General features: G+C 34.0%; 2 protein-coding genes across 6 annotated transcripts in view; both read left to right on the top strand.

Annotated features, from left to right (window-relative positions):
- The first annotated feature begins 178 nt into the window (after positions 1-178).
- On the top strand, positions 179-4,367 carry LOC134694684 (uncharacterized). The gene is made up of 2 exons (XM_063555731.1): positions 179-1,669; positions 2,147-4,367. Exons 1-2 carry the CDS (start codon positions 223-225, stop codon positions 2,968-2,970), a joined length of 2,271 nt encoding a protein of 756 aa, XP_063411801.1. The 5' UTR covers positions 179-222; the 3' UTR covers positions 2,971-4,367.
- Positions 4,368-6,088: 1,721 nt separating this feature from the next.
- LOC134694649 (nuclear factor 1 X-type-like) overlaps positions 6,089-24,500 on the top strand; it is a 41,780-nt gene continuing 23,368 nt past the window's right edge. For 3 of the 5 annotated variants that reach the window (XM_063555701.1, XM_063555720.1, XM_063555693.1), the window contains exons 1-2: positions 6,089-6,236; positions 15,421-15,576. In XM_063555701.1, coding sequence (XP_063411771.1) covers positions 6,159-6,236; positions 15,421-15,576 — 234 coding nt within the window. In that variant the 5' untranslated portion in view covers positions 6,089-6,158. Of the gene's footprint in view, positions 6,237-12,628; positions 12,876-15,420; positions 15,577-24,500 lie in introns of those variants that run through there. The other 2 variants (XM_063555715.1, XM_063555708.1) reach the window with 1 other exon arrangement.

The following is a 24,500-nucleotide window of genomic DNA, read 5'->3' as shown; positions in this document are numbered from 1 at the left end:
TAATTGGATAATTAATAATAAAGGTCAAGTGTCTAAAGTAACTAAAGAGTTGGTCCCGTTATTCACAAGAAAACACATACTACATGTGTAAGTAGGCTATTCATCCTACTTTATATTGAAACTCGGAAAATAAGCTGAGAAGTCCGACTTTGTTTATTTAGTATTTTGTTTACATAACATATCCAGGTATTCCCAGGTTTTGCAAGTTTACCTTTGTCGTTAATGGAAGTGTATTACCCTAAAGACTTTGTGAAGTGTGGAGTATGCAATAAGCAGTGTACAAATCCAGAACAATTGTCGTGTTTTCATTCCTTTTGTGCGGCATGTATTAGTCAATTAGAATATCAAGAGAGTGGAGTAGTTACCTGTCCTAGGTGTGAATTTGAGGGACCGTCTCAAAAACAATCGGATGCAGTAATACGAGTTCTATTGGGTATAATGAAAGGTGGTGTAGAATTGTGTGAAGATCACCATGATCAGCCATATACATCATTTTGTCAGATATGTGAATGTGTTTTATGTGACAAATGCATAACTCATAAACACAAAGGGTGTGTGTCCGTTGTAACAGTTCGGGATGACAATATTGACGAAATTATCAACACATTTAGAGCCAAAGTAGAAAAGGATCTTGCAAAATCAACAAGGAATGTCACCGATTCATATACAAATTTCGTAAAGCAACAGCAGAGTATATTCAAAGAAAAATGCGAAATTTCAACAACAGTTTCAGCTTTTTACTACAATTTAAAAACGAAAATATTACAGTATCTAATTGAACAGGAAAAAATGTTTCAAGACTATGTTCAGAAACATTATTCAAACTTAGAACAAAAAATGGACAAACATATCAAGCAAAACAAATCTATTTGTCAAAGATTCGCATGCCATGCTGATCTATTTAGCGTTATAGGTAAAGCACATGCAAACATTTCCAATCTGCGTTTATATGAATCGGTTAAGAAAGAAGTGTCACGTTTAAAACCCGAAATAACGGAGATCGATGAATGTGACACCGTACAGTTTTTACCAGATGAATCACGATTGAAAGACATATTTGATTTTCAACTGGCTAACTTAAGATTGGCAGGTAAAAATATTACAGAGGAATCGGATAGAACATCAAATCTGTGTAATATAGACGAGCTTATGGTTTATCCAGCGCTTCCATGTGCACGTGAAACGGGCACCATAAGCATAGATCCTTCGACTTCGAACGAGACCACACTAAACTATCAAAATACGGATGGAGCTACACCATCGGATTTAGATGAAAACTCGCACACTGGCTCATCAGAGTTACAGGACAGCGACCCTCATCTACCAACGAGTCAATTAACACAATCACCAGTTACCGAATCTTCTAACCCAATTGGTACAGCTGTTAAGTATGTAGATACGAATGAAAATGCTCAGGAAACTGAAACAGAATATACAGATAATCATCCGTCCACTATATTCTGTGAATCTGACATTGACACCCGATCACTGACGAGTCAATGTACGGCAACACCGATTCCAGACAATATGAATGCATACAGTTGTGAGGCAGTAGATAATAGAACGACACATTTCCCAACAGAACCAGATAGTTTCTATGAGTATGGCGACTATGTACAACAATTTAAAAGTCAGTCTGCCGAGGATCGTCGATCAGGGATAGCAGTTGGTAGGTATTCAATTTCGTTATTAATTTCTAAGCTGGATTATTTAAGTGAATCATATTTTGTTGGAATGAAATTAGGTTGAATTCATGATATCAATCCGGTCAATGAGCAAGCAGAAAACGACAGAAACGGCACAAGACCACCAATAGGTGTTCAAAGCAGCGAGAAATCCCGCACCCAGAGGGAGGCTTCATCTGGCCCATAAACAATAACATATGCCACTTCAGTGAAATGGACATTACACTAAACTCTGCCGGAACATATCAAATGGACAATTACGAACGGTTTAGCGTGTTTTATGAAATTGTATTCGGTGTATGGAATGTTTATCATTATCATTCTAGCGTTGACAATGTTAATTTTATATGCAACTTGTAGTAAAATCTTCATGTTATATTAAAGACTTTAAGCAGAAATTCAATGATAAGTAAGACACGCGAGACATTTCAGCGTGTGCAATTTTGTTCTTTCTTTTTCAGGAATGACCTGGGTTGGCGATGACCATATACTGATGGTAGATAGATGGAATCATAAATTAAAACTTTTCACTGAAAAGGGAGCTTTAGTTAGTACAACTGTAGTACCGGCAGGTGGAGAGCCATGGGATATTGCATATATAAATAACACAAACCCCAGCAACATTCACACGTGTGCGGTCACTATACCTACGGATAAACGAATTCTGTTCGTCCGTATCCTTGACAAGATAGAAGTTTCCAGAAGTATAGTAACACGATGTGGCTATTGTTGTCTTGCCCATGACAAGAACGGTCATACTTTGGTTTGTGGTACTTGTCGGCCATTTATTAATGTTCCTTCTATCCACATTATTAATTCCCAGGGTATTGTGCAGATGGAGGTTGCTTTAGATGGGATGGGAAATCCCTTATTTGATTATCCAAGGTCAGTTGATGTAACAGAAGATGGCAAAATTATCGTTTGTGACTGGAAGAAAAAACGACTGCTTTTCATGAAGACGGATGGTTTCATCTTGGGGGCTTACCAGGGTACACTTGACTACCCGCTGAAAGAACCAATTGGCACAGCTCTAGATGGACTGGGAAATGTTCTGGTAACAGATACAAAGGCAAATAGAATTCAGACAATCTCAGTCAAAGATCGACAGTTTGTTACCGCCTTAAAACTAGACAAAGATTTGTACAACCCAAGAGAAATAGCACTTGTAAAGAAATCTAACTGTTATCCTAAAATAGCGATAGCAACCGACATGAATGTCGTCATTTTCGATTTATGGAACCCTGTCAGTCGGGAGGAACCATCAGCTCCACCAGTAAATCCTTAAGCTCCAATCTCAACAGTGTTTTAAATGGTATGAATTGCATATTAGTTAAGGTGTGTATGCAGTTATCACTTAATAGGTGCAGTCGACGAAATAAGCTTTTATGGAACTTAGACATACGCTTATGTATGATCAAAAGACGGTGACAGAGGAAAATTTGAAATGAAAGTTTATTATTTTCCATTTTTTTTACTGAAAAAATGAATCAATTTTCTTTGTATTTACATTTTATTTAGAGATAGTCAAAGTCAAAAATTGGTTTAGACAGCTATATATCAATAACCTTATCAAACGCCTTATGATTTAGAGATAATATCGGATGCAGATTTCAGGAATATTTTATTATCCACTATTGTATTAATAACTGATTATTGAACTTATCTTTTTAGTAGTCAGGATTAAGATATACAGATGGGTTAGAGTTAACACATTTTTCCCCAGTATTTTACAAATAAATGGAATTAGTTTTTTTTTGCAGTCAACATTACACCTTTATACTAACAATATATATAGCAAAAGCAGATGATCAGGATTCTGCCAAAATCTAGTTTAATTTTGTTTTATGTACTTGCGGTATTTGTGCAAATTGTGAAATTTCCACTTTATAACTTACCATTCCCTTGATAAAAGAGGGACGGACGATACCAGAGGAACAGTCAAACTCATAAATTGAAAATAATAGTTATCAAATGTACCAGGATTATAATTTAGTACGCCAGACGCGCGTTTCGTCAACATAAGACTCATCAGTGACGCTCATAAAATGACAACGCCATGGCTAAAAATGAAAAGGACAAACAGACAACAATAGAACACATATAGGGTAAACAGATCCTGCTTCACATGTGGCACTCGTCGTGTTACTCATGTTATTACAAACTCGGTAAATAATCTTATACGGTAGCTAGGCCACATTCGTGAAAAGGGAACAGATTGTAGTTACGACATAAGAAACATATCCGATATCATTTGTAAAACGGTTATTCCATAACGGTCAACCAACTCGTAGTGGCGTCCGTAAAATTTACGAAGACGGATGATTTCACTTTCACCACCAATCACTCTTGATTTATAGCATCTTTGTGAGCAACAAACTTCTATCCAGAAAATCATAATAGGAAATTCAAGCACGGGAATGTCGTATCAATTGGGAGATATATACACTGTATGAAAAACTTTACCACCTGAAATAATTGGACAAACACTCCAATATTATATAATAGTCTTTCTTCTTTTTTTGTTTCTTTTTTACTTCCGTATAAGGATACAGTGGTGGTTTAACTAATTGGTCAACCGTGACACACTAATACTATGGTACATATATATGTTTACGTTATTTAATTATTTATGTTACATATTGCGTTGGGTTTTTTTTTTATTCAGGTATACGAATTTTTGTTATGTTAATAATTTTTGTAAACTTGTTGGTACCTAATAGGGTTTGTTTTGGAAATAAATGATATCTCTTATCTAAAACTGTATATATTTTAGGCTATTTTACAAAGCTTGTTTACTAGGGAAATGTTCATATTGAAAAAGACACAATTACTTGCCGTAAATAGCCCTACCTATACTATTTCGCTTTCAAAAGATTCATTATAACAAATCGACAAATATGGCCGTATTTACACCTCAAAATCAACTCTTGTTGGTGGTACAAAGTCGTTAAAAGAAGTTTTACTTGACTTTAATAATAAGGTATAGATTTACTAATCTAGTAGAGTTTTGTTTATTTACATCCACTGGCAAATGTTTCATATGACTGTGAGTTGTAATGATAAATAAGTTTGGTACAATTGAAGCACAAACTTGTGTTGTTTAATTACTTTTCTACCCATGAACACATTGCAAAAGACTGAGTGAAAGCAGAAATTGATACAGGACAAGCCACAAAAAAATATGATAATGACAAGTGAAAAAAATAAAATAAACGAAGAATTTATAGTATTTCCTGATCAGCAATGAATTCCCGTAAATGTTTAACTGTTGTCCGGTGGTCGGAGGTACTAAATGCGTATTTCCTGGTTTTTCTTGTAAATTATAGAAGACACGGATAAATATTATTACCTGAGGCCACTCCAAATAGTGAATACTTGTTCTTTTACGTATAAATATGGGAGTGATCTAGCGATTTATTTTTATTTTTTTAATTGTTATCTCTTATAAATAATAAAATTGACCTAGAAACTGGAAATGGGACAATGAGACAACGACCCGACCAAAGAGCAGAAAGACCACCAATGGGTCTTCAACACAGTGAGAAAATCACGCACCCGGAGTCGGACTTCAGCTGGCTTTAAAACAAAAATGCTTACTACTTCAGCGAAAATGGAGCATCACACGAAACTCCGAAGTATAAATAAGATAACACTGGAAAAACCGGTCCATCTACAGCGAAAATGGAGCATCACACGAAACTCCGAAGTATAAATAAGATAACATTAGGAAAAAACGGTCCATCTACAGCGGAAATGGTGCATCACACGAAACTCCGAAGTATAAATAAGATGATATAAATAAGAAAAAAACCGGTCCATTTGATATATGCTTTGATGAATATTGGTCCTTCACATGATCTGCACTTGAACACTAGCGATCACTTATAAGAACTTATCCTCGATTACTACTGGTAGGTTTCTCTACAATTGCCATGCCATACTATAATATTGTAAATGATATATTGGGAATGTTCTGTGTTGTTTGTTTCTCTATGTCCAAACTGATTTATAATAACTTAGCCTACTGTTTTAAACATGATTTAGTTTAATCAAAAATTTGAATTATACTATTTTTAAAACAAATGAATTGTCTATCAATTGATCTAAAAATAATACATGTACTGTACTGGTATTGTGGCCTAATAAAAAGTGTCCTTAATTTCGACTACAGCAACCACAAGTCGTCTGTAGCTCTGACATGCAGTAGATGCATATATTCCTTGATGGCACAAGCGCTAATTAATATACCAATTCGAAACATGTATATATTAATTTGAGGTCAGCATAAGCCATATATTTAATTATTGGGAAGAATATGCAAGCTATAAATTGATCAACGGCTGCATCAGAAGATCAAACAAAACAGAGGTCATAACCCCGTTCTCATTAGAAACAATCTATCTTTATTACGGATGTAAGTCAGTGTCTGGTTAAATGTGCTGTTTGTTAGCGGGGTAGGAGGTTAAGTGGGTTATGATGTGCATTCGTGACCCCCATTCCGGGTTTCTTCGACCCCCGGACAGGAATGTACCCATGGAAAACTTTTCTCCGGTAAGTTCTTTTATAACCATTATTTTATATCTATTGAATACTTGGAATAATGTCATTTAGTTGTTAAACATTCACAGTGTTTGGCGACAACAAACATACGGTGGAAGACCATCAATTCATAGATAAATATTAACTATATGAATAAATACAAGTAACTTTATTATCTCCTACAATAATAATGGGTTCCCGGTATATTTATAGCTGAACAACATGTTATCCTGTTTCCGTGCAGTTATGAATTTCCACCTTTGAACTTCAGCATGTTTCTATATGTATCCTTCATGTTATCAAAACCCTGGTCTTAGTGTAATCTCTTCAATATAAGATGTGGTTTTAATCGTCATATTTGAGTATTGGAAATCTTAAATTTATTTGCAAAAGTAATAAAGGGGTTAGAACCATTTCATTATACATTGCACACAATTATTAACATTTTATAACCTTTACACCCCAAGGGTGACTGGGGGGAAAGTCCGTGGGTGGCATAATGGAAGGCAACATTTCTGTCCTTATCCGATATACTCTCATTTTCCAGTGTAAAACTATCTCTACCTTCATCTCGGACAGCCGTGCTTTGTTACATTACATATCTATTGTATTTATTGTTAATTTGTTCTCGTCCAGAACATGCATGAAACATTTGCCACTGGACGTTAAGCAATCAACAATCTATCAATCATATTATCTACAAACATCTTTGATCTTTACGATACTTTAATATTGTGCTATGTTTTATGAAATTATCTTTAATTCTGTGTGAAATTAAATATTTGTTTGAAATGCCCATAATTTATGTGTTATGCAATTCTTGCATATTTCCGCTGTAACACGAAATTATAGTCTTCTTTGAGCAAACTGAGTTGTATATTTGAACAACACTTCTTTTTACAATCCGCGTAGCTAAATTGTGAAGACATTGCAAATAACACTTATATTGGGTGTTTGTCCACAGATAGAGTCACGTTATATAGCAAATGAATGAAATATATCTAAAGCATGTAGGATATATGTTGTCACATCCATGCAACAACACAAAAATCTACCGAGAACCATGGTTCTATGGACTATTTGCTGCAAGGAAGTCAATATATAAAGATTGGTCCATCTAATTAAAATGTGCTCCCACGAATTTGTTACCTGCTCTTCACATGAACACTAATGCTATTACTTTACCAAACTTACACTCAGGTTTGATTCCTCCATTAAAGATATTTTGTTATTTCGTTCCATATTCCAGTTTCTTTGCATTAGTATTTTTATCTTTTAGTAAATTATATTTGGAAGGCAAAATATCAAAAATATATGATCAAAGTGAAACAAAATAACCATATGATTCACGGCTCGTTCCTGTCTAGTGCTAACAAGCTTATTATCAGACACCACACATTGACTTACAATGGAAAAGAACAGAGAGAATACGAACAATCATTGTACTATAACAAATATAAGTTGAAAAGTGCATCATGATATACATTTGAGGATTTGATCAGCACCTCATTATGACTTAAATATAATACTGCAACTAAAGGCCACATTAGGTATTCTTTCGTCTGGGGATCAAGCTTGGAGGACATTTCGTGATGTAACGTGACTTCATTCAATAAGTTTAATTAAAGCCACACTCAAACGTAATAAACGTATACAAAAGACTCTTCTGTACATGCACTTTTTTTTTAATAAATAAGGACAAAAGTGGAGCATCCTTCACAACCTCAAGCACACAATACAAATTTTCATTACTTTTTTTATTTTATCACATTTAATAGCTTGATCCTTTACCATTTCACTTTTGCATGTATTTCCAAGACGACAGCATTCGTTTACAAATTTTAAAATTATGGTTTTTTTTTAAATAACTTTGACTAGCTGAAACTGATTTAATTTTTTTTTGTTTCTTGCTGGAGAAAGAAGGACGACGAACTGCATGCAAATGCTATTTGCTTTCACATCACTTGGTCTCTGGTGGAAAGTTGTCTCATTGGCAATTATATCGCATTTCATTTTGAATATGAGAAGGTATAAACTTTTTACATCACCTGGAAATAAGAATCGACCAAAGAAGATAAGTGATCTAGCCTTTCATGAGGAAGCATATTTTTTTTAAAATTCATTACCCAGATTATCTCGAGTTGTTGTCCATACATATTCCGGTGTAAACTATTTCAACCATCTTCTCCTCTGAAACTACTGAACCAATTCCAACAAGACTTAAGCTGAATTGTCCTTAGGGTATCTAGAATAAGCTTTGTGTTTTATTTTCTGTTTCGTCAAAAAACATAGCTGCCATTTTTTTTGCTTATATTATAAAAAACCACAGAATTATAGAACAAATTTGTCAGGGGTGAAACTGTTTTAAAGGTGAAGTTCTACCAGCCCTGAATTGTTCAGATGTATTAATAACCCATTGTTGTGTTGCTGCCACTAGATTGGCAATTTAAGGAAATTTACAGTTATTGGTTATTATCTTGAATATTATTCATGATAAAGATAACTGTAAACAGCAGTAAAATTCGGCAAAAAAAGATCTACAAAGAAGTTTGTACGACCAAACTTGTCAATTGATCCTCATAATTTGATTATCATGTTTTCTAACTTTAAAAAATCTTCTCTGAAACTACTCATCCAATTTCAACAAAACTTAAAGCTGGATCGTCCTTATAGTATTTAGAATAAACTTTTTGTTTTATTATTGTTTCGTCAAAAACATGGCCGCCATGGCTAAAAATAGAAAATCTGGGTAAAATGCAGTTTATTGCTTATATCTCAAACACTAAAGCATTTAGAGCAAATGTTAATTAGGTTAGTCAATTTCTATCAGTCATGAAATTTTCATATGAATCTAACAACCTATTGCAGGGTTGCTGCCGCTAAATTGGTAATTTTGAGGAAATTTTGCAGTTTTTGGTTATTAAATTGAATATTATTAATGTTCAGCAAAGTAAGATCTACAAAAAAGTTTGAATGTCCAAAATTGTCAATTGACCCCTTAAGTTATTGCCCTTTAAAGAAATTTTTCACAATTTGTTCATCTAGTTTGCTTACTCAAGTTAAAAAAATCTCCTTAGAAACTGCTGAATTAATTTCAGCCACCTTCAAATTCAGAAAATCGCAAAGGACGACCTCTCATTAATTATGCATTGGATTTCAGCAGTGAGTCATTATATGTGCTCCATATAGTAATATATAAGTTTTATTTTTGTTTATTGTTTTTATCTTAATCAGGCCGTTGTGTTTCACTTCAGATTTTTAACACATTTTGTTCTCATTTTCAAAACATACCATCCTCTATTTGAAAAAAAAAACACTTACAGATGACACTTTCGAACAAGTCATTGAAATGTTGTTTTTTGGTTAAAAATTTACCACAATTATAAGCTTACAATATCAAATTGAAGTATAAGACTCAAAGCCTCGGAACATATGACCATACAAGAATTGACAATATTGTGGAAAATAACGATGATATATCTACTGACCGTTTCTGCCCTCGAATATCATCATCATTAGACGATCTAAATGTAATGGGGCGTTATGAAGCTTACACTTTTGTTGTAAGAATTACATTAAATAGAGATAAAATGTACTACATGTAATGTGAAAGCCAATTATCCAACTTTCCTGTTATACACGTTCTGTTCCAACTTCGCATGGATGAGAAAACGCGATGATTCGTTGTCCATTCTTTCAACAGTCAACTATTCGAAATGTAATGTGTTGTCTGTCTTTAGAGACTCTGAAATGACTTTCTTTAAAACCTGTTTTCTAACTTTTGTTTTTTATGCTCTCCATTGTTTTAATTTTATGACATTTCAAATTGTCTTGTCTTAGATAATCCCAGATACACGTGTTGTGGAAACGGAAATTAATGTTAATTTTCAACATCCTTTAGGGTCTTTGTTGTATATGTAACTGTAACTGGCTAACTGATGTGGTTTACTAGTATCACACTACGTGTAATTGAAGCCATTGTATCATTCACTCAGAATCAAGCGACGAAGGTTTGAGAAGGCTCATCTATCATTATTCATTGTTTCTACAAATTCAGAACTGGAGTTGGTTTGTTTATATTTCGCTCAAAATAAATTTGGTCCAGATGCCTTGTTCTCATAAAGTATCGACGGTTTATAAATAGTATTTTATAAACTTGTTCTTGAATGGCAGGGTAAATTCCTACTTTAATAAAGAGACCACAGGTCGAAATGAAATATAGATAAAAAATTGAATGTAATATAGAAACTCCATCAGACAAAGTTAACATGAGATCGTTTTGGTTTTTCTGTTTATGAATCCAAGACCTGTTGGTCTCCAAGTTCTTCAAATACAAGTATTTATAAATCCATAGATTTGATATATAAAAAAAAACATTTCGAGCGTTCCTTTTGGACGTTGATCCAGAAAAGCGCATCGGACGCACCAAATTTACAAAGTGTTGCTTTGATTCTCAAGGTTAATCTGCCGAGTTGGCATAAAAAATTTAATCTCTTAAAATACTTGGTTCTTTCTCTGCGTTTATATGAAAAAAATGTACAGGTTTTCATATGTAGAAATGTATATGTAAAAATATCCAGTTATGACTTCTCGGTAGGTCCTCATGCAGTTGGTCTTAAAAAGGGAACTGTCTAACAAAGAGGAAGAAGTATAAACCGGTGAAACTTATTTTGTGAAATCTTTATAACAGAGAAAAAGAAAACATAAAGTCTACAAGTCTGCATATGCTACACAAGCAGCAGAAAATGACTAATCATTGTTGAATGTTTTCCATTCACCGTGCAATGAATTTCATATTAGGTGTGGAGTTTTTTTTTGTGGTCTATTCAAAGGAATAGTGATTTGAAAATTAATCAATCAGTGACCACCATATTTATTTCAAATGAATATTAACTACAGATCCTTCATGCAGATCATTTTGTACCTGCAGAGTTTGGTCAATTGAGTGGCTTCAATACCTTTCAGACTATACTTGATAAAAATCGTGAACAATGCATTGGTGCCGATCGACAGCTATCACGAAAGCCTTGACCACTCATAATTTGTGATAGGCTGTTGCATTTGAAGCCAACTTTGAAAGATACGTGCATGTTAACACCATTAGGTACATTTGGTCATTCTCGAATAAAAGGAGCTGATTTAAAATTTAGTACAATCCCTTGGAAACAATTGACATGACTTAAAAAAAATCCACCCAGTCACGACCTACTACTTGGTATTTGTGTAGAGAGTTTTCAGTGACCGGTTCTTCAGTGGATATGGTAACTGATATCCTTGTCGAAATATTAAAATGCATGAAAACGTGAATTTAGAAGGCTACCTATTGTGCATTAAATTATAATTGGCCTTAGATTACGAGTTTTCGCCATTTTTTAGGCCTTTTTCCTATTATCCTAAAAATCTTAACAGACAGAGGGAGATTTTAATCGCAAAAAAAACCAGCAAGACTTGATATAAAAATAGTCATCATAGCCGAAATTGTCCGACTAGTTTTATTAGAGTAATTGGCCTTTAATGACGGTTAATTTTTTTTTCTCTCTCTCTCTCTCTCTTTTGTTTTGCGTTTTTGCCTTATATCTTTAAATATAATCGATAGGTAAGCCGGGTATAACCTTAAATAAAACTTTGAAAAGGTGACCAGCAAGACAAGATCTACAAATTAATCAAGCATGACCAAAACAGTCCAATGAGTTTTTGTAAGTTATTTTTTGCTTTGTATCTCTATAATTAAGCTTGCTGCCTCTCTATTCCCCTTTTCCACTGTAAACTGACTACTGAAATGGATAACAAATATACTCACTGAACTATATTATGATGGTATTATCGCATGTACAAGAGCAAAAGCACGTTAAACGAAAGTGAAAATATTTGAAATACGTTTTTAAGTATAAGGGAATATTTACTACAAATTTTTAGAATTACGTATTTGTCGGCTAAAAAAAAAGGGGGGGGCATCGCGCCAACTAGCGTTTTTGATTTATTTCAGTCTGTATTTGGGAAACTAGCATAAACGCTTACATTTTGTAAACTTGACGGTGCACTAATGTGCTGAAAAAGATAAAAAAAAAAAAAAAAAAAAAAAAAAAAACAGAACATGAACTTTAATGAATCCAACTACTTAAAAAATGTTAAGTCATTTAATTAATTATCAGGTTATTTTGCCTTTTATGTATATTATATATCGATAAAGATAAAAAAAAAATACACAACAAAAGCGAGTAGGCTTTGTTTCTGAGACGGTGTAAGAAAAATGGTGTCTCAAACTTGTTACAATGAGGAATAAAGTTAATTTAAAAGATTTGTGTATTCGATATTTATTTGTTTTGAAATTGTCTGTCAATCAGATTTGACATATTTGAATACACAAAATGATTGGTTTTCAAAGGAGGAGTGATTCGCTTAGTTCCATATATGGAAGCCGACAACAACAATAGTCCCGTCTCAGACATACTACGCCATAGTTGATTAGAGGAGAACTGGGGTCAGAAAAGTTTGGCCAACTTCCCAGAAATTGTACCAGAGGAAGAAAATAAACAGTGCGAAAACATCATTGATGTAACAAACTATATTTAAATTGCACGGATCAGCTAACACATGTGAAGAGATCAAACTTAACTTTTCGGATATGAAAGTTAGAAAAAGATGACCATGGTAAGATGATACTGCGCCTCTGCATGTGTGAATTGGTTTTTTTCGCTGAAGATCGCATAGTTTTGTCAATTTTTGAAATTCACTCTTTATTTTACATTGCAGTGATTCTTAGATAGAGTTAAAAGTAGTGATTTTAATTGTGTTTTCTTTGAAAAATGATAGAATGTTGAGGGATTATTTTTCAAAATGGCGGATACTCGGAAAAGTCAGTGTTCGTGTCTTGACGTGCATTTTCTCCTTTCGAAATGAATTACTGGTCGTTATTACCACATTCATATTTAATCAATGGTGTTTGTTTGACGGATGCTTCATATCGTGAACGAAAAAGTCGTACCTAGTCTTCAAATAGAGAATTTTAAGTACCAAGCGAATGATTAGATTTGAGCCGCTTACACCCATGAAAAATAGCAAAAAAGTACTCCAAAAAAAGAAATTCCATGCATAAACATAAAAAAAGTCACTTACTTGTATAGCCATGAACTTAAATTACCCATTACACATGAAAATCCAATTTTAAACAAAATATTAAATTGAAAGTAACTCTACTTTGTTGCCTTATGCCCCTTAAGTAAGAGAAAATATTGAATATTTGACCTTTGCCAGCATTTGTGCAAAATCTTTTTTTCTGGTTATTAATTGAACATTCAGTAAAGTTCCTTTCCAAAAGATTTTTCCTTTGATAATAAATTTTTAAAGACTCAGCCTATACTCTCAAAAGGTTTGACTATTTTCTTGATAATGACAGTTCTACACACATTTCTCTAGTGCTTCTGGCTGAACATGCAATACACCTTATCGCTAATCCCGGTTGACCCGGCCGCTTGAAGTTTTGACGTCAACAACAATCACTTTTCCATTGTGGCGTCACATATTTTGTTTTATGACGTCAAAACTTTACGGGAACCTGTGTGATATCGAGTAATGGCGGACAAATAGCGATAATGTGTATAAATTATTGCTGTATTCCATTATCAGAGTATTTTCATTATCAAGATAAACCTCTTTCTATCTTAATGTCTTTTAACCAAATTTGTTCCTGATCAAATTAATTGATAGAAAATGACTTCAATTCTAACTTGTTGATTACTACCCAGATTTTTCTTGTTCATCTGGAATGCTTACCTTGTTTCTAAGATATTCTGGATCCCTGGTCATAGCAAACAAAATATTAACTGTTTTCCCCTTTATCAATAAGTGTCTAGGAAAAAGAGCAAATAATCATTGACTAAGACATGTTAGAGATCAATGAATGGGTCCAAAATAGGCGTCTTAGTTCAAAGCAGGGGTGATACTTGTGTAATATCACTAAGTTTGAATTCTTGTCCTGAAATCCATGTAAAATTTGTCATTGGAATGAAAACACCAATTCATCTATCCATTTGTCTTTTTTTGTTGCTTTGCTTGATTTTGAAATCTACTATGTGACTAGCTTGACAAGAGCAATAAGTCTTAGTACATGTTTAAAATTGAATGGAAATGGGGAATGTGTCAAAGAGACAATAACCCCACCATAGAACAGGCAGAAGGTCACGAATAGGTCTTCAATGCAGCGAGAAACTCCTGCACCCGGAGGCACCCTTCAGCTGGCCCCTGAATAAATATTTATACTAGTTCAGTGATAATGGATGTCATACTAAACTCCAATTTTTACACAAGAAATTGAAATTCATACAAGACTAACAAAGGCCAGAGGCTCCTGACTATGGACAGGCGTAAAAAATACCATATTATAGGCAACAATATTGACAAAGCAGTAAATTGGCTGCCTTAAAAGTTGCAACGTCTGCATTAAAATTGCTAACAAAGCTATGAAATACTAGACTCCACTTAATTATAAATCTTTAAAGCTAAAATTTTGATGGGCCACTCACCATATATATTATGGTAAAATATACACCACTTAACCTGGTTCCTAAAATTATAATCCATAAACACCTAATATTACGTCATATTTGTCAAACCTGAATGTCTTAACCAGGAAAATATAATCTTTCTGTCCTATTAATGTTTTGCCTGAAAATGCTAAATGTCAATGGGTTTCATACTGAGTAAATAGTACATATTTTTTTTTATGATGATACATACATGTATTATAGGTATTTAATCTGAATGCAAGACCCTGGTTAAGGATATCATGCAGTATTAAGATTTGGGGATTATATTTTTTGGAACCAGTTTGATAATTTACATTTTACTATTGGCACATATACATGTACATGTATACATTGTATGCAACAGAGAGCATAGCATTGTTGAGTTTGTATATTGTGTAGTCATCAGAATCAACTCGGTCTGGTCACTGCAAATTTATATATATTATGTACTCATTGCAGAAAGCGATGTGTCTAATTTTAAAAATCTATGTGGGAACCTTATGCTCTTGTCAAAATCTGCAAAAAGTAATGAGACTCAAGAATTAATTCAATCAGAAATGAGTCGCCACTGATCACTATGGTTAGACCTTATAAATATTAACTGTATAGTGTACATGTAATAACAAAATAATACTGAAAAAAATCTCATGCATGATTGTTTATGCTTTCAGGATGAATTCCACCCATTTATCGAGGCTCTGTTGCCTCATGTGAAGGCATTCTCTTACACATGGTTCAACTTACAGGCAGCTAAAAGAAAGTATTACAAAAAACATGAGAAAAGAATGAATATGGAAGAAGAAAGACGTGTGAAAGAAGAACTTCAAGTAAGGATTAAAACAAGTACTGTGGATTCATTTATTTACGTGGATTGAGGAAAACTTACATTTTCGTGGATATTTGAATTCGTGATTTGCCCATTTCTGTGTACAAAGCGTATAGAAATTTTTAATTTGTTAAACATATGAATTCGTGGTTTACCTCACTGGTAGACCTATTTGGCAAATGACCGCGATTTTTGGCAAATCTCCGCGGAACGGATATAAAATAGAGGTTTATCGTAAATTTTCCGTTTTATAGAATATTTTGCGGTTCTCCGGAGATTTTCCGTGTCTCAGGGAATTATCCGTTTGTCCGATTAAACTGGTGTGTATTGAGTCAGTGATAGAACCAGTGATGCGTGAGCGACGGTTATTAATAGATCGTTGTATAATCCGTTATCTGTGAGCAGCGGTTTTTAATAGATCGTTGTGATTATATACACTGTTTACAGTCAGATAAAAATAACCGTCTTATTACCCTTTTCAGTCGAGAAATAAAAATCGGTGGTTTTGATATTAAAGTTACTTGCAATTTAAATATCGAATTTAGTTCAATAAAGAATAATCTATTTAAATGTGACCAATGAACAGGAAAATGCACGTGGTAACTTTGCAGTACTACAAATATGTTCACCTTACAAAATTCTTCTTTATTGTCATGTTAAGATAAATCAGTTCCTGTAAAAACAGTAAAAACAGGGTCTTAATTACTGCAGATGCCGTAATCCGACATAATGTCATACTGATTTGACACTTGTCTACTGTGAGTAACACCTGCTGCTGTGATATTTTTGCAATACAACATGGACAAGCGGAAGGTCGTAAATCAATCTGTTGATCCGAATTTAACTTTACCTGTGCAGATATTTATTTATGGAGGATATCATAGATACATGTAATAAATTGTATTGTATTCAACAGAGATAATTTAAATACACAATTTAATTTATTAAGACATATTTGCAGGTATACATTGAACATGTTTATTCCAACCAAGAAGGTTTGATATTGAATGTTTTTTTGGTTTTTTTTTTATCAAACTTCGATCTGATCAGTCTCGTAGATTATAAACGAGTAATACGTTTATAGTTACACATTGTTACTCTTCTAACTCTTCTGACGTCTTTTTCTTTGTGCTATTAAAAAAAACTCACAATTTTCCACATCAGATCGACATTTATATATATATGAATACTGGAAATCTTTTTTCCGTCCGACACCACGCTCCCCACAAGAGCCCCAAGATATAATCATACCTGTCAATCACTAGCCGCAAGTTGAACATTTTGGTCAGCCTTCCTCGTGCTTTCAATTATGACATCGTTGAGAATTTTTTTTTTTAAATTGACATGTGAAAAGAATAAAGTGATGGGAAGTTTATTTTACGACCTATCAGAACTTCTTGTGATTCTAAAAAGATTTTTCTTAGGCCGCATTTCTTTCTAACAAGAATTTTGTAAACGTCGCGTGTGTTACTGTTTTCTAAACGCTACACGAGTAGAAACAAATACATCTTTTGATAAATCTTTAATGACCCTGTTTGAATTTTCAGTAATGCATGCAAATGTTGTTGGTAACCAGACTTTTTTACAAACGTAGAAACAAATACTTCGTTTAATCAGGTTGAAGTTAGAAACAAATGCAGACTGTAGAAGTATATTTAGCGTTTGCATAGTTTGTCAAAGTTTCTGAAAAAATTGCAAACGTATGTTTAAAAGAAATGATCAAAACATGTGCGAGCTTAGCCGTTTGCATCGTTTGTGTTAGAAAGAAATGCATCCTTAATGAGTCTGAATCCGTAACCGTCAAAATAGCATGCTTTACAAAAAGATCAGCCAATTCAAACGTTTTTTTAAACAAAGATGCATTACATGTAAATTAAACATTTATTTAAGTATTTTTTTTTCCATATCTATCTTTTTCGTATCTATCAATTTGGTTACAGAGTTTATGCAAGTAAGTTGTACCGTGTGGTGCGTTTTCAGATTCATTTCTCAACAACTTCCTGTGAACCGAAATATTTCGGCGGGGGTATCAACGGCGGCAAGCTTACAGTTTAACTTGCTTGAATTTTATTTAAGTCAGTTTATTGAAATAAAATTGAAAATGGAAATGGGGAATGTGTCAAAGAGATAGCAACCCGACCATAGAAAAATTGCAGCAGAAGGTCACCAACAGGTCTTCAATGTAGCGAGAAACTCCCGCACCCGAAGGCGTCCTTCAGCTGGCCCCTAAACAAATATATACTAGTTCAGTGATAATGAACGCCATACTAATTTCCAAATTGTACACAAGAGACTAAAATTAAAATAATACAAGACTAACAAAGACCAGAGGCTCCTGACTTGGGACAGGTGCAAAAATGCGGCGGGGTTAAACATGTTTATGAGATCTCAACCCTCCCCCTATACCTCTAGCCAATGTAGAAAAGTAAACGCACAACAATACGCACATTTAAAATTCAGTTCTAAAGAAGTCCGAGTCTGATGTCAGAAGATTTAACCAGATAAAATAAACAAAATGACATTGTTTTTGCAGAAGATTAATTCAGACATTAACGTACTTTGGCTTCCCATTTGTTCCACTGTGTAGGATAACTTATTTACGCATTACATCATTAATAATTACCAATATTAAAATGCTGAAATGCAAGTTGTATACTTATTATTTTACTAATTTTCGTTTTGGTTCCGTTCAAATTTGCTGTTATAGCATGTATAGATTCCTTGAATTTCATAACTTAGACTTTAACTTATCTAGTTTCAGTTGTTAAATACTAGTCAGTAAAGAGCTAAATATTTTGCCTTCCAGCAGAGTCCCAACAATTAAGCATCAGACGTATACGTGATACATTAATCTTATATATATGTAATATCAGCAATGGACTCCTAGACTTTTTCTCCTTTTATAGCCGACTATGCAGTATGGGCTGTGCTCATTGTTGAAGGCCGTACGGTGACCTACATGTATAGTTGTTAATTTCTGTGTCATATGGTCTCTTATCGAGAGTTTTCTCATTGGCAATCAAACCACATCTTTTTTTTAAACGGACTCGTTTAGCATTTGTTATATTCTCAACGGTTGAGAAAAACTCCATGGATGACAAGTCAACTGGGGTTTTGAGTTGAACATTTTGATTGTGTATGTTTATTTGGGTTTGAATAGGATTTATATAGAAGAAGAGAGAATATATATGGACAAAAAGTGCACAACAAAGGGCCAAAAAAGTAAATAAAATAGACACCAAGAAAACAAAGAATATAGAATAATGGGGAAAAATATGAAGACTACAGAAAAATTACTTACAACTATAAGACAATATTCAAGACCCTCGTATGTGTTCAAATACAATCTGTATACACTATAGTATATATCTTGCTATAAAGTTCCGTTCTCAATGTTATTTGCTCGAGCATGACTGTCTGATTCTATTTAATTTTTAAATTGATGTCCAGTGGCAAACATTTCTAGAGTCGTGTCATTCAGGAAGTAAATATAAGAAAAAATGAATCTGTTCATGAGCGGGTTGGTAAAAATAGAGCTCCCTACATGTATATATCTTGTTTAAAAAAATATTTATTTTACTCAGCTATCTTCAAGGCACTATCAAAATAATAAATTGAACACGGGTTTGACAGTCAGTAAACTGTCACACAAGAAATAGATTGAATGTTGCATGTACACTAGTCCAATTTGTAATGTTGTCTTTACGTCCTTTCACATTCTTTTTTTTCAAAATCCGGGATCCGCTTTCGAATATATTATGGTAGTCTGTCAATGGAGCCAGAGATACATTTAACGACCTTGACTGGCTACACAACCCTTGCACGGTAGATAAATACACCATACACAGATACTCTGGCTGGTTAAAGGGACAATAAACCCACTGCCGTAGCACACGGTACGGTTGGTACGGTTCCGACCGTACCATTTTTAACTGCAGGTACGGAAAACCGTACCAAAAAAAATCAAAAATATATAAAAAAATATGTTAGAATATTATGCAAACTTTATACAATAAACGTTTTACATTTACTTCTGCCTGTTTTCTTAAAGAAAAAACGTCTCTCAACGTTAAAACTTTAAAGTACAGAGCAACGTACGTAACTGCAGATCTTACCGTAGCCGAATTAATTAATTTATTAATTAATCGGAATCGTGCTATTGTTTTGATGCTGATGCGAATAATGTTTGGTGTTGTCCTGGACCATGCACTAATCTGACACAGATTAAATAAACAGAAATGTCATGATGGATAATCTGAAGAAAAAAATAATTTGTTTTTGATTGTGAGAAGAAAAAAAAATGTTTGTTTCACCCTCAGCTGCCACTGTAAGTAATGCTGCTATAATTGAAAGAAAAAAAATGTTTTCGACTTGTTAGGGACTTCAGCGACAGCATTTCATATTTTTTAAATCGGAATTTGGATATAAGACCCCTTCATATCTCTTTCTGCACTTTCCTTTAAGTGTTCTTCCGTAACATAAATTATGCATAAAACCCGAGCATAAATCACCATTATTTCACATGTTTAAAAATGTCAGTGTATGCTAGCTAATTTAGCCTTCTACGTCTACCGCAACCGATTTTATAAAAAAAAAAACTGTCATATCATATGATCGGGAATGAAACATGAACAGTTATTTAAAGATGCACAAAATTATCGGTCATTTCCTGATTTTGTTAATTTAGTGAAGAGGATGTCAACAAATAATGAATAATAAAACTGGCATTGAACTTTTTTTTCAAAGTCGAAATTTTTACATTTCACTAATTGCGACAATTTCCGGGTTCATTCTACATTTTAATTCCGATCCAATGACATTTAAAAATTATAAAACCGATGCGGGTACATATAGCCTACGAAGAAAAATTTGGCTACGCGTCTCCGTATGCGGGTACGCGCAAACACTGCCTGTATAAAAAAAAAATCTACTTCACCCTGCGGCGTTTTTCGAGAGGCCGTTGATTTACTCTTTCCATTGTTCATTACAGTAATTTAGAAAAACTGAAGGAATAGTGAGGGATTTCTGTAGACAGTGCATTGTATTTATAATTTATAAATCTCCTACCGAATTTACTGGCCTTAAGTGTTCGGGTCCATCCATCTGTCTACAATTGAAGGACATTTACAATAAGTTGTCAGGAATATACAAAGTCGTCCAAGCACATATTCTTACCTATCAAAAATGATTCGACCATAAAATCATGTCCGAAAAAAGGTCGATCAGAGTCAATTTAAAAATCAATAAAGTTAGTATCTATTATATGCCGTGTCCTTAAAAACCACATTGTAATATTCCCTTTGTCATTCCATTAATTATAGGAAATGAAACTTATGCTGAAAATCTACGTCTCCTGTGTGCAGCTGAAATATTCCTAAATGCTCAGGCTTATACCTCACATGAAGCCCTAATAACGGACGACAACTTTGGAATGTGCCTCTCTGCAAATGCCGAACGTGCTTTTACTACAAATGACAAAATCGTACACAATACATTTAAAAACGATACAAATAATCAAGAAACACAGTGCTTTATTTCATTTCTCCATCTTGATAGTCGCTGTATGATTTTCAAAAAATCATTCAAGTTCCTACAAGGTCAAGACGACCACCCTAGTGTCGACTTCAGTGGTAGTCTGGAAAGTTCACATTAAAACATTTTTATCCCAACGCAATTTTACGCCTGGCCCAAGTCAGGAACCTCTGGCCAATGTTTCTTCTTGTTCTGTTTTCAGTTTTAGTTCTTTTGTGTGTAATGGAGTGTAGAAGAGCGAATTTCTTTGAGCTAGTTTACATCGTTGTTACTTGGCCGGATGCAGCCTACCCCAGTGTGTGTTAGGATTTCGGTATTGTTTTGACACATTTCCCATTTCCATCCACTTTTCTATTCACTACATGGGAAAACGGTACTACTATTACCTTTTCCCCTGCATTAGGTTGGCTTTTTGTGTACCAAAGGCAGGTGAAGGAAGTGAACTTAGGAGCGCTGTGATTGGATGTAAGGGTACAATATATTTTTTTATTTAATTATGAATAACAGCAGTGTGTATATTTACAATATAAATTTTGAAACCGATTGAAATATTTTTTAGAGAATTTGTGAAACGATTATTAATAAACTACAAAACCGGCAAGTGATTGGACCACAGACATTAATTTTTTTTTCTTCAAGTTGTCAAGTAAAAAATACTGCTTTTCAAAAACAAATTTTAGTGCCAGGAAACACCAAGAATGCAGGATTTTAACGCTATTAACCCCAGAGCTTCGGGGGGCCTTGAGCGGCCCCCAGACCCCCTGCCGTAAGGAAGCCTCGCGAAGCGAAGCTGAAGGGACACTTCGTGTCCCTTAAGTTTACTTTCCAAAACCGTACCATTAATTTTGCACATGCTACGCCTATGAAACCAGAAGTGTAAATTGCCCCAGGTATTTTAAGTATATTGTGTGTAATGTGTCAACAGCCACGTGTTAGTGAATTCAAAGATAATCAAAATGATCTAATTCACGTAGTAATCTACCATGCAGCTACGCATCATCGCAAACAACTAGCTTTGCATTGTAAGATATTTAATTATACCCCCGCTTTGAAAAAAGGGGGGTATACTGTTTAACCTCTGTCTGTCCTTCCGTCAGTCCATCAGTCCGTCAGTCTGTCAGTCAGTCAGTCCGTCCGTCCCATGAATATTTTTCGTCACATTTTTGTCAGAAACTACACTACCAGGATTTCTGAAATTTGGTTTCAGGCTTGATATAAGTCAGCTATACCGTGTGACGCGTTTTCAGATTCATCACTCAACAACTTCCTGTTTACCGAACACTTGTTTGATTTTACACATGATAGCCAAGTTGAAAATTTTTCGTCACATTTTTTTCAGGAACTACAATACAAGGATTTCTGAAATTTGGTTTAAGGGTTAATATAAGTCAGCTATACCGTGTGATGCGTTTTCAGATTTATCACTCGAAAACTTCCTGTTTACCGAACACGTGCATATTTTTACACAATTAATATTATCCACTTGCGGCGGGGGTATCATCAGTGAGCAGTAGCTCGCAGTTTCACTTGTTTTATATAAACCAACATCAAATGCAAAAGAAATATTAGAGATGGACATTTCTGATTAACTGGTGAATTAAAAATTCCATAGAAATCTCATTTATCTGGGTTTATTTTTCCAAGTTAGTCAGTATAATAGCTTAGTCGAAGTGTTTGGTCCGAGGTTTTGTCTTAAAATGATTAGCCGTGTAATTTTTTTTCAAAAAACGAACGGCAAATTGTAATTGAAACAAAAAGAAAATAAAAAAAATAAAAGTTATTACCGGACCATAGGTGATCATAGGTTGATGAATAATCATTTAATTTGTAAAATGAAATATATTTATGACCATTTAGGCACACATGAATATTCAATTTATTAAACGAACGAGGGATACCAGCTATTTCTCCGCGCGTGGCCCTGATGAAGCTCAGAGCATTTCACACAGACGGGTTAAGAATGTAAAGTAGTGAAAATATGTAATTTATTAGCTAGCACACCAGTGGCGGATCCAGAAAATTTCATATGCACTAAATGCATAAGAGGGGGCGGGGCGGCCGCTTCAGTTATTCCCTCTATAATCAACCAATTTTCTTTTCCAGCAAAGGAGGATCTGTGTCCTGCATTCTGAATAAAAATGCTTAAAATCATAGGTATTAAAGTTTTATTCTGCTGGACAAGAGATCACCATCGATTTTAAATTTAGAGTATCAATTCTCTGCGTGTCGCCATGTCTATGAACCACAAAGGACCAAAACCATAGTAGCCTTATGTAGTCGTAATCGCGTGTCGATATCGTGTCAATCGTACGGTTGTTTTGTCCGACTAACTAACTTGATACGGAAAATGGTGTTTTTTTTTTTAAAGTAACCAAGGTCTGTCGTTTTTAACTGTTTATATGGGAATTGGTAAAAAAGTCATAGTTCAAAGTCATAAATGAGCGTAAATAAGTGTTCCGTGAAAATTGTTTTCGAAAATCTAATTTGTTCATAATTCTTTTATGTAATAAACTTATTTTAATAAATTCGTACCTTCCCTTGTCTGATCACCAGCATGGCTAAAGGTATTACTCCCAAATGTATTGTGAGGTGACACGTTCAGGTATTCAAGCGATTTCCTGTCGGACTTGCAAGTTCATGCATCGCTTCACTTCTAAGGGTATTGATCAGTGTATACGACCGATAACTTGAAACTTTCCATTTTGAACTATCAGGTGTATAGTACATGTAGTATAAATCTCTGTCTTGCGTGTCTGATATACTAGTCATTACTAAACGCATAAGCTTGTTTATAAATTACATTTCTGGTGTAAAGAATATTGTTTATAAAAATCTAAATAATTCCCCCCAAAAAAAAGATTTGATAAAATAAAAATCTGTTTTCACATTTTTTAGGGTAAATTTGGGGAAATGAAAATACTCGTTCTCAAAAGTAAAGGACAGTTTGAAACATACAAGAAATGTTGATTTAACAAAAATATACGCACTAATCGACCATTCTTTTATACGCCTTGATAGAAAGTTAAGGAACTATAGATAGTTGCAATTCAAAATAATATACATTTTTACATTGAACATAAGAAAGAAACATACATTTTGTTTATTTGGGTTAAAAGTTTTGTAAATAAACTAGTCCTCGTATGACAACAGTATGTTATCATGGGATGTCGATGGACGAAGAAGAAGAAGAGAACTTATTTGAATTAAATACAGGTCGATATTTAACTTGCTTTGGGTTCATCGAAGTTATGGACATAGTAAAATCACAGATTTCTATTTCAACAAGATTGTTCTCGAACAAAGGAAGGAGTTCGTCATCACAATTGTTGGCTATAATGTATAATGATGTGAACATGGTTCTGAAAGTACATTATGCAAAATTTCCTGTTCCGA

This window comes from Mytilus trossulus, chromosome 1, assembly GCF_036588685.1.
Source record: "Mytilus trossulus isolate FHL-02 chromosome 1, PNRI_Mtr1.1.1.hap1, whole genome shotgun sequence".
Taxonomy (NCBI): Eukaryota; Metazoa; Mollusca; class Bivalvia; order Mytilida; family Mytilidae; genus Mytilus; species Mytilus trossulus.
The sequence above is the reverse complement of the archived record's forward strand: the minus strand, read 5'-3'. Positions and strand labels throughout refer to the sequence as shown.